Source organism: Bubalus bubalis, chromosome 19 (assembly GCF_019923935.1).
Source record: "Bubalus bubalis isolate 160015118507 breed Murrah chromosome 19, NDDB_SH_1, whole genome shotgun sequence".
NCBI lineage: Eukaryota > Metazoa > Chordata > Mammalia > Artiodactyla > Bovidae > Bubalus > Bubalus bubalis.
In genome coordinates, this window is record NC_059175.1 from 13,250,974 (window position 1) to 13,261,915 (window position 10,942).

The 10,942-nt window shown below is 41.3% G+C and overlaps 1 protein-coding gene across 5 annotated transcripts in view; it reads right to left on the minus strand.

The window, feature by feature from the left end:
* The window catches only part of SREK1 (splicing regulatory glutamic acid and lysine rich protein 1), a 45,015-nt gene extending 41,936 nt beyond the window's left edge, over window positions 1–3,079 (minus strand). For 2 of the 5 annotated variants that reach the window (XM_025270452.3, XM_025270451.3), the window contains exon 1: window positions 1,967–2,557. Coding sequence is in view for 2 of the 5 variants with exons in the window: in XM_006061724.4 (XP_006061786.1) it covers window positions 2,752–2,912 (161 nt within the window). In the remaining 3 variants the exon portion in view is untranslated. Of the gene's footprint in view, window positions 1–1,966; window positions 2,558–2,751 lie in introns of those variants that run through there. The other 3 variants (XM_006061724.4, XM_006061723.4, XM_006061726.4) reach the window with 3 other exon arrangements.
* Between the last annotated feature and the right edge of the window lie 7,863 nt (window positions 3,080–10,942).

Below are 10,942 nucleotides of genomic sequence, written 5' to 3' on the forward strand. Positions count from 1 at the left end.
TACCCATGCACTTTTCTACACATTATACCTCTATAAACAGCTTACTGAAAAAAAGACAAAAATTTCTTACCATTGTAAATAGGTTTTCAAGATGTATGAGATTCATTTGTAATTGTACTAAAATAAAAAGTCTGGGTATTTGTCATCTAGCAGCACAAATAAGAATTTTTAATATTTACAATGAATGTCTACTCCAATTCTTAAATTTTAAATAGAAATTGAATTACGGCCTCATGCCAAAAAAAGAAAATTTAATTTAAAACCTGAATTTTCGTATTAGCAATTGCATCCTTAAAATGTAAATGAGAAACTATTCTCACATTCTATTAAAGAAATATAGTTCCAAATTTAAAACAAATCAATTTCTACTCAGCTTTCAAAAATTAATCATAAAATACCATTTCCACAACACTGAAAAAAGAATTCTGTCTTCAAAATACCTACTACTATTGCATATTTATACATTTCAGCCCAAATGTGCAAACAGAATGTAAGGACCAGCTTATGACAACTCAACTACAGAGCAAACAGAAAACACACCACTAGAAAAAGCATATTAATACTTGTGAAAAACAGGAATAGGAACTGCAAATACAGAATAACTGGTCAAAGATTTTGCCTGGCCTAGATGTATTACATTTATGCTACAATTCTGCAAAATGCATTACAGCTGGTGACATAGTAATTCTGTTTCAATGCACTGTTTAACCAGCTTTTTTATTCTCTTACACTTTTAAACTCCAAGCAACTAACATCTGATTTCAAAAAATAGCCCATTTTACTAAATGTCAGATAACTGGCAGCATATTGCCACCCAAACGCATTTTTCAACCATGTGAGTGGTGTTATGTTCTCAATGAAGAATATTCTGTGATATATTTCTTCTGCCCATAAGACACATTATCACAACCTTGAAAGCAAGGTTAGTTTACAAAGGTTTATGTACAAAATATTTTACTATGTGATGCCAATTCGTTCAGAATACAGCAACCCTCCAAACAGTTCTCAATTATTCAGAAATGTTCTGAGTGTCTAAATGAAGAGAAAGCTTAAAGCACTTTCAGAAGTTATATAAGCTAGCCAAAGCTATGTATGTGATGAGGAGTCAATACAGATGTATGTGCACCCACTTATGAACTATTTTTGGCAAAACTGTTATTACTGAATCTATTCATGTGGAAACAATTTATATAGCCAAGATGAATCATTTTACAATACAAACTACAAGACAAAATATCAATGTCATGAAAAACTTTTAAAAAGATGACTGGGGGAAAAAAGCAGTGTGAGGGGGCAGAGGGGGAGTAGTCCTAGATTAAAGATTTCTTTAGTCCTAGATTAAAGAAAATAATCAAACGTACAGAGTGATCTCTGATTATTTCTAAAGCAGAAAAAGAAAATGGAGAAAAGGCGTCAAACTAACTGAAAAAATTTAGATGTTATATATTGTCAAGTATTACTTGGCTACATTAACAGTACTGTGGTAAAGTAGGACATATACATAAGAGATTCACATTTAATTGTTGAGGAGTGAATACTCAAGGGATGTGTATGTAGAAGTGGGGAGAGGGAGACAGAAATCTGTGGCTAACTATAAATACAGATGAAGGGAACATCGGAGTTATTCTTTCAGCATTTCTGTATGCATGAAATACTTTGAAACAAAAATGAGAAGAAAAACGTAAGTAAAATTTAAAAATCCAAACACCAACTTTTATCACTATCTATGCAGTAGCAATGCGGTATAGAGAGAGAAAACTAAAGGAAAATAGATCTACATTCATCACTATGAAATACCCCAAAAAATCAAACACAATTTTTTTAATAACAGAAATCTTAGGCAACTACTATCCCTTTCTTCAAACGATTTTCACGAAATGAACAAAACACTGAGAAATTTTCATATTCTGGACACTAGTTTTTAAAAGTTTATGCCCGTAAGAAAATAAACAACCCTGAAACTTACCAATTTTGTGAGCTGATACTACCGTACAAGGGAAAGCTTACTTCAAAGTACACTACCTGGGAAGTGTCTGAGAACAGTGAATGCCATCCCAAATCTGGACTTCTAGAAGTATACAGCAGGAATAATCCTGCACAGATTACTGTTTTTTCTGAAAGGTTCAGGGCAGTGTGACCTTCTAGGAGGAAATTTTAATCCGATGCCAAAAGGATGAACAGACATGAATCTTTAACAACATGGATGGGCTCGGTTAGATTAACCTCTGAAGATGCTAAGTTTGTGAACACAGGCCCAGGAACAACTATAACCCTAATTCTATTTGTCATCAGCCGCAGGCAACAACGGCCCGACACTGAGGCCCTAAGAATCGCATAGTTTCTCAGGCGCAGTCTCCGCGATTTTCCATTGCAAAAACCCCATCAGGCGCTTGCCATGAGGACTATTCCGGGCCCACCTGCGGCCATCTTAAGTTAGGGAAAAAAACGGGGGAGGCCCGGCACTGAATTCGAGGACTCGGCGACGACCACTGGCCGGGAGGCACGAAAAGGCAACCCCTCTAAGTCCTTTGTAAGGATTCTGTGCAAAGATTAACCTCCGAAAGTCGACTAACAAGGAAAACAGAAGCCGGGGGCTGGGGCCGCGGTGCCCCAATCAAGCATGGGCACCAAGGGAAACCCGGTGGTCACGTGACCGGGCAGCGCGCCCCCGTCCGCGCTCTCCCCCACGCCTGGGTTCCCGAGGTCTCGCTCGGGCCCGCGCCCCTCCCCCAGTCGAGCTCGAGCACTTACTCGGGCGGGTAGAGCCGCAGCTCCTCGATTTCTCCTAGGAAGGAAAAAAGCGTCCGCATCTGCTCGCTCGTCACCGCAGAGGACAGATTTGTCACCTGAATCACCGCCGTAGGGGTGAGGCCGAAGCCTAAGCCCAAGCCGAAGCTGCCGGCGCTGTTCATCCTGATCCGCGCTGCCGCTGCCTCCCTCCCCAACGTCTACAACGCGTCAGCGACGGAGCCGGGAAAGCGGAGATCGCGCGGCCACGAGCGCGCTCCCGCTGGCGAATTCACGGCAACGGGCAGGTCTAGCCGCCCATTTCACAACTCTCCTGCTCTCCGGGCTGCGCGCGCCAGTCGGAAGCGTCGCCCTGGCAACCCAGCGGATCTCGCGAGGCTGCAGCCTGGGGCTCCCGGGTGTGTAAGGCTGTTGGTCCTGCTGCACTTCTCCCCGCCAAGATTTTGATTGAGGGTTTCCCTGGTTACGACTCCATCAAATTCTTGTGCTCCTGTAAACACAAGAGAACCACCTCTTTCCAGTCTTTATAGTAGCTAAGACTGGGAAGTCAAGAGGCCTGCTGCTACAAAGCTGTTAAGAAGGGATGACTCTCGAGCATCGCAGTTAAATACTTGGTTGAACTATAACGTGTTAGTATTATATTCACGCAGCTCCTCCTCCCCACCTATATATAAAAAAAAAAAAACAAATTGACCGGCGTCCCATTCATAAAAAAAACTTAGAAAATTTTACGAAACATGTAAATTTAGACGGAATTAAGGAAGAAGGCAGTATGATGAAGGCTATGCGGTTGTCGTTTGTAACATTTTTTAGCTCATTCCGCAGGTATTAATATTTGAGTGTTAAGTACCGGACAGACACGAACACATTGAGGACAGTTACAGAAGATCCACACAGACTTTGCAACCTAACGAGACACAAGTAACAGTAGTATGTGAAAATAGGGCAGCTGTTCCCAAAATGCCATCCGCAAAACCTGGAAGGTCCTGGGGGCCTTTTCAATGAATCTGTAAGGTCAAAAGCATTTTCACAATATGAAGACTTGATTTTCTTCACTTTGTTGAGAACTGATGGTGTAAAGCCAGCACTTAGCAGAAATCAAGGCAGTGGTGTCAAACTGCACAACTACAGTGAGTCCCTCTACGTATGAGCTTTTGAGTTACAAACTTTGAAAGATGCCAAGTGTCCCTGTATGCCAGGTATACTGGCAGTACTACTACACTTTACAAGGTACTGTATTTTGTGTGTGTGTTTATTAGTTTTTTATGTATTATTTGTGCATAAAGTATTATAAACCTCTTACAGTACAATACTATATAGTCAATTGCATGAGTTGGGTACCTAGGATAACTTTGCTGGACTTATAAACAAATCGGACTTAAATGCTCTTAGAACGGAACTTTTTCTTAATTGGGGGACTTACTGTAGTGGAATTCAAGGACTTTCCTGTGGCTCAGACGTTAAAGAATATGCCTGCTGTGTAGGAGACCCGGGTTCAATCTCTGGATCGGGAATATCCTCTGGAGGAGGAAATGGCAACCCACTCCAATATTCTTGCCTGGAAAACCCCATGGACAGAGGAGTCTGGCAGGTTCTAGTCCATAGGGTCAGGAAGAGTCGGACACAACTGAGCGACTAACACTAACGCTGTAGTGATATTTTGTATTCACCTCCTTGCACTCATAGCATACACAATATATGATTTTTTTTTAATAAGCTAGTTTAAGAATGCCCTTGACAGACTTCCCTGTTGGTCCAGTGGTTAATAATCCACCTACCAATGCAGGGGACATGGGTCCCTGGTCGGGGGAAGATTCCACATGCTGTGGGGCAACAAAGCATTAACACCATAACTGCTGAGCCTGTGCACCCTAGAGCTCACGCTCTGCAACAAGAAAAGCTGCCACAGTGTGAAACGCATGCACCCAAACTGCAGAATAGCCCTTGTTGGCCACAACTCGAGAAAGCCTACGCGCAGTAATGAAGACTCTGCGCAGCCAAAAATAAATACATAATTGTCTTTGTGAAAAGTAGTAAAAAGTATTAATTTTACTAAATCTTCACCCTAGCATACACCTATTTTTTTTTATAAAACCTTTTTTATTTTTTAGTTTAGTTTTTTTTTTTTTGGCCTCACTGCACAGCATGTAGGTAGGATCTTAGTTCCTCAACCAGGAATCAGACCCACCCAACTGCTTCATTGGAAGCCCTGAGTCTTAGCCACTGGACCAACAGGGAAGTCCCCCACCTCTTTTTAATATGTGAAGAATTGGGAAGTACTTCTGCTGCATGCCCAAGTAGGATGGACATCTCCAGAACATGCTCTTGTGTGATTGTTGGAGTTTTCACTCATAAATGCAAATTTTTAAAAATTTGTATCCACCATCTAGAGCTTGACAGCTTTCCAGTATTTAAACTTTTCTGCTAAAAACACCAGTGATATTAACAAATGTGTTTTTTCACATTATATAGTGATTATAATTGCCCATTTGAAAATCTCTATAGCTCAATGAAGCAATTTTCAACAGAACCAATACATGCTATTACAAAATTAAAAAGAGTTATCAATGTGGAAGATGGACCCATGGATTTTACTGTAGCAAAATACAACAAGTTAATTGATATGGTTTCAGATTCTATCCATGTTGTAATTGCACTCTAGGAAACAATCACATGTCCAGTTTGGGATAGTTATCAAACAAGATATCTCATATCATCTAGAAAGATAATGAAAATAGTTTTCCCTTTTCCAACGACTTATCTGTGTGAGACCAGATTTTCTTCATATGTTTCAACCAAAACATATCACACAGATTGAATGCACAAACAGATAGGGAAATCCAGCTGTCTTCTATTAAGCCAGACATCAAAGAGCTTTGAAAAATGTAAAGCAATGCCACTCTTCTCAAAATTCTTTTTGGAAAATACCACTTTACCATAAAAATGCATAATTTAGCTCCACAGCCATTTGCTGCTACTGCTGCTGCTAAGTCGCTTCAGTCGTGTCCGACTCTGTGCGACCCCACAGACGGCAGCCCACCAGGCTCCCCTGTCCCTGGGATTCTCCAGGCAAGAACACTGGAGTGGGTTGCCATTTCCTTCTCCAACGTATGAGAGTGAAAAGTGTATGAAAGTGAAGTCGCTCAGTCATGTCCGACTCTTAGCGACCCCATGGACTGCAGCCTACCAGGCTCCTCCGTCCATGGGATTTTCCAGGCAAGAGTACTGGAGTGGGGTGCCATTGCCTTCTCCACCACAGCCATTTGGGAGCAGGCTAAAAAATTTATCATTTATGTAAGTACATAATAGGTTTATAATTATTTTTAAATGGGTTTTTAAATATTAAATTTTACAGGTTTAATTTCTAATGTGATAAATATGTACAGATACCCCATAAATCTTTTAGGGTCTTCAATAATTTTTAAGAGTATAAAGGGGTCCTAACACCAAAATGTTTGAGAATTACTACCAGAGGGATAAGCACAAGGAGAATTGGGAGCATACACTAAGGCTGCTTAAACTTAATGCCAACAGAAGGCTTCCCAGAAGAGATGCTGTTTGCACTTAATCTTGAACAAATAGGAATTAGCCAGGCAAGGAGGGAGGGAGGAGCAGTAACAGACTCTAAACTGAGGTGAAGAACATGCAAAATAGGAAGATAGAGAGCCAGGTGAGCTCCACAATATTCAGAGTTTAGTATTGCAGTCCAAGGGCTGAAGAATGACTAGAGACACACAGGAAAGAATACGCCTTCCTGAAAGATACTGTTTGTCATGCTGAGAGGGCACTTCATCACTAGTTGTTGGGAGCCACTGAAGATGTTTGAACAAAAGAGTGAATATGTCAGATTCCTAGAGTGATTGTCATCACTGAGAAATGGAGACATGTTGAAAAAGGTGGAAACTAAAGATAAAAGGGACGGGTTCAAAGGGTAAGTGGTGGTAGTAATGAAAGCAAGGGACAGTTCTAAATTGGGGGGTCATTGAACCCTTTTAAAAATAAACGAAATGAAAGCCATTGATTCAGAAAATTATGTATGTACATACACTTGGTTTTAGATACAATTACAAGTGCTTTTTGATCTTCCTTAAGCCCAACCATGGATCCCAGTATTAACTACCACTTGTTTAGAACACTGGTCCTGAGACTTTCATGTGCATCAAAATCACCTGAAGGGCACGTTAAAACAGACTGGTGGAGACTCGCCCCAGTGGTCCCGTGGCTAAGACTCCGAGCTCTCAATGCTGGGAGCCCTGAGTTTGATCCCTGGTTGGGGAACTAGATCCCACATACCACAACTAAGACCCTGTGCAGCCAAATAAATAAACATAAATAAATATTCAAAACAAAACAAAACAAAACACAGACTGATGGCTCCATCCCCAGATATTCTGATCCAGGACATCTGCGGATGCGGTGGGAGGATGGGTACTGAAAATTTTCATTTCAACAAGTTCCCAGGTGATGAGGCTGCCAATGATCCAAGAACCCCATTTTGAGCACCACTGGTTTAGAAGGTTATAAAACATTATTTAGTAGACTTAGTAATCTACCATTGATGGTAAAGCAGAGGGAGGAATTTGTTAATGGCCTGAGGGACTATGTAATAGTGCCCTAGTTTAGGACCAGAAATAAAAAGGAAGAGCAAATTTGTAGAGAAGAAGGAAAAAAATATTGAAATCCATCATGGACAAGTTCCTGAAATGAAATTTAAGGAAAATGTCTAGAACAAAGATAAACTGAAAAAGTGAAAAGTGAAGTCACCCAGTTGTGTCTGACTTTTTGTGACCCCATGGACTGTAGCCTGCCAGGCTTCTCCATTCATGGGATTTTCTAAGCAAGAATACTGGAATGGGTTGCCATTTCCTTCTACAGAGGATCTTCCTGACCCAGGGATCAAACCTGGGTCTCCGGCATTGCAGGCAGACTCTTTACCATCTGAGCCACCAAGTATGTGATTTAAACTTGAAAGTAGATACAGTTAGCCAGGCAAGGGAAATGCATTGAGTAACATTAAAAGGACAAACATAACAAACAGCCAAAACAAAACCAAGCCAGGAGGAAAATTAGAAGGGAGGACAGTCACAAAAGGTAAAGGAAGAAAAAGTTTTAATGAGCAAAAATGAAGAGAAGGGAGGAAAGAATGATTATAAAGAGACAGCAAAAGAGACACTGATGTATAGAACAGTCTTATGGACTCTGTGGGAGAGGGAGAGGGTGGGAAGATTTGGGAGAATGGCATTGAAACATGTAAAATATCATGTATGAAACGAGTTGCCAGTCCAGGTTCGATGCACGATACTGGATGCTTGGGGCTGGTGCACTGGGACAACCCAGAGGGATGGTGTGGGGAGGGAGGAGGGAGGAGGGTTCAGGATGGGGAACACATGTATACCTGTGGCGGATTCATTTTGATATTTGGCAAAACTAATACAATTATGTAAAGTTTAAAAATTAAAAAAAAAAAGAAAAAAAAAAGAAAGAGTCAAATTCGGCAGGGATGACAAAATCAGGAATACAGTGTGCCTAACTGTAGATGTAATGTGACTACTGAGACAGCAACTACGTGAACCAGTTTAGAGAAGCAAAGGTCACAGTATCACTGTTACTTCCTCTGATTCATCTATGAGTCTCTCAAAAGGGTATATAGTTAACAGCTGCTTAAGTGGATATTCAAAAAGGAAAGATACAGTTTGTTTTTCCCAATCCCTATTTCTCAGCCACCTAGTTTCCCTTTCATGGGAGAATAATCACATTGTTTATTTAACATTTCTCTTGGTCAGATACTCAGCTAGGTGCCTAATTGTTGTTGTTTAGTTGCCAAGTTGTGTCCAACTTTTTTGCAACTATGGATTGCAGCCCACCAGGTTCTTCTGTTCATGGGATTTCCCAGGTCAGGATTCTGGAGTGGGTTGCCGGTTCCTCCCACAGTGATCAAACCCACATCTCCTGCACTGACAGGCAGATTCTTCACTTCTGAGTCACCAGGGGAAGCCGTTATGTTGCCTAATAGGTCATAACAAAAGAATTTCAAAGTAACTACATGAAGGCTATGGTTTTTTCCAGTAGTCATGTATCGATGTGAGAGTTGGACTATAAAGAAAGCTGAGCACTGAAGAGTTGATGCTTTTGAACTGTGGTGTTGGAGAAGACTCTTGAGAGTCCCTTGAACTGCAAGGAGATCCAACCAGTCCATCCTAAAGGAGATCAGTCCTGAGTGTTCACTGGAAGGACTGTTGCTAAAGCTGAAACTCCAGTACTTTGGCCACCTCATGCGAAGAGCTGACTCATTTGAAAAGACCCTGGTGCTGGGAAAGATTGAAGGCAGGAGGAGAAGGGGACAACAGAGGGTGAGATGGTTGGACGGCATCACCAACTCAGTGGACATGGGTTTGGGTGGACTCTGGGTGTTGGTGATGGACAGGGAGGCCTGGCATGCTGCAGTCCATGGGATCACAAAGAGTAAGACTTGACTGAGCGACTGAACTGAACTGATATATACACAGAAGAGTGTTAAGACCAACATAAAGAGAGGTTTTTTGTTTTTTTTTTTAATTAAAACAATATGTTTATTTCTCAATCATGCTATCTATTCTATGTTCCAGGGAATTCTGGTCACTGTAGTTCCCACTGTATATTAATAAAATCTGACATGCAAGACAGTTTCTTAGCCTTTAGTATAGAATGTGGTCTTCTAATGAACCAAATTAAAGAAAATTTTTTTCCTGACCTATTTCAATAAGTTTTGGAGGAAACATCAAAGAAACATTTATTAAAACTTTTAAGGAATAAACATTCTTATAGAATTTATTCCCACAGGGATTCATAGGAATATTTGCAAATTTTAAGAGCAGCCATGTTATAGTCTTACCCTGGTTGACTATTTAGACCTAGCTGTCCTTCTTAAAAACTTAACAGAATAATAAAAATCGAAGTAGAATTTTCCACTATGAAATGCCCAAAGCTCTTCACTCTGCTGTCAGTAAAGTATTGCTAGAAATGGTTTTAGTACAAGGAATGCAACATGTTAATCATTCTTTTGGGTTTTTATGGAGGCTTTGGGGGTTTATGGAGGCTACATTACATAGTCATGATTGATTGAATTACTGGTCTAGCCCCTGTCTCCTCCCCAGAGGTGAGTGAAGGGGTTGGGGGCCGGCACTGACAGTTCCAGTCCTCTAATCTTAAGGTTGAGTTGCCTGGCAACCAGCCCCCATCTTTAGGTTACCTAGATGCTTTCCTCAAAGTCACTACAGTAACATAAAATGAGATACTTTTATGTCTCTCATCACTTAAGAAATTCCAATGGTTTTGGAGCTCTGTGCCAGAAAACAAATAAATGTGTCTCATTATAAATCACACTATCACACCTACCCTAACTAAAGATTTGTATATGTAACTGCCTTCTGGTCATCTCCCTTTGAATGTCCGAAAAACTGTTCAAACTCAAAATGTCTGAAAGTGATCCATTTTTATTTACTGATGCCTATATCAAACCTGCTGTAATTTTGTACTTTTCAATGTCTTTACTTGTATATGCATGAGTTAGTTGCTCAGGCATGTCCGACTCTTTTTGACAACCCATGGACTTTAGGTCCCCCCTGCCCCCCAGGCTCCTCTGTCCATGGAATTCTCCAGGCAAGAATACTGGTGTGGGTAGCTATTCCCTTCTCCAGGGTATCTTCCCGACCCAGGGACTGAACCCCGGTCTCCCATACTGTGGGCATATTCCTTACTGTCTGAGCCACCTGGGAAGGCCCTTGACTTGTACATATTCCTTCAAACCCTCACCTGCCTTGCATGTTATGCTTCAGCCTTGTTAGGCTACATCTGTTTCCTCCAAGGTAGCCTACTGTTATTTACGCTTGTTGCAGAATGGCAGTGGCAGCACATACCTGACTTATTGCAATTCACAGCTCATTGTTCCGGACACATTCTGGTCAGTCAGTGAACGCTTGGCACTTACTGCTGCCTGGACACAAAGGAAGAGGCTGATGTCCTAAACACTCAGTCGCCCCTTCTCTCACTGCTGAATCCTGGCTAGAAGACTCTTCTGACAATTCTTCCTTCAAAAGGGATGTGGCTTCCAGGAGTTAAAATGTTACTTGAGCCTTCTGGACTCTGGGCTCTCAGATCCTAATCTCCCGCTCATCCCAGTGGTCATAGGAAGAGTGAAATTGGATCTTAGGGCACC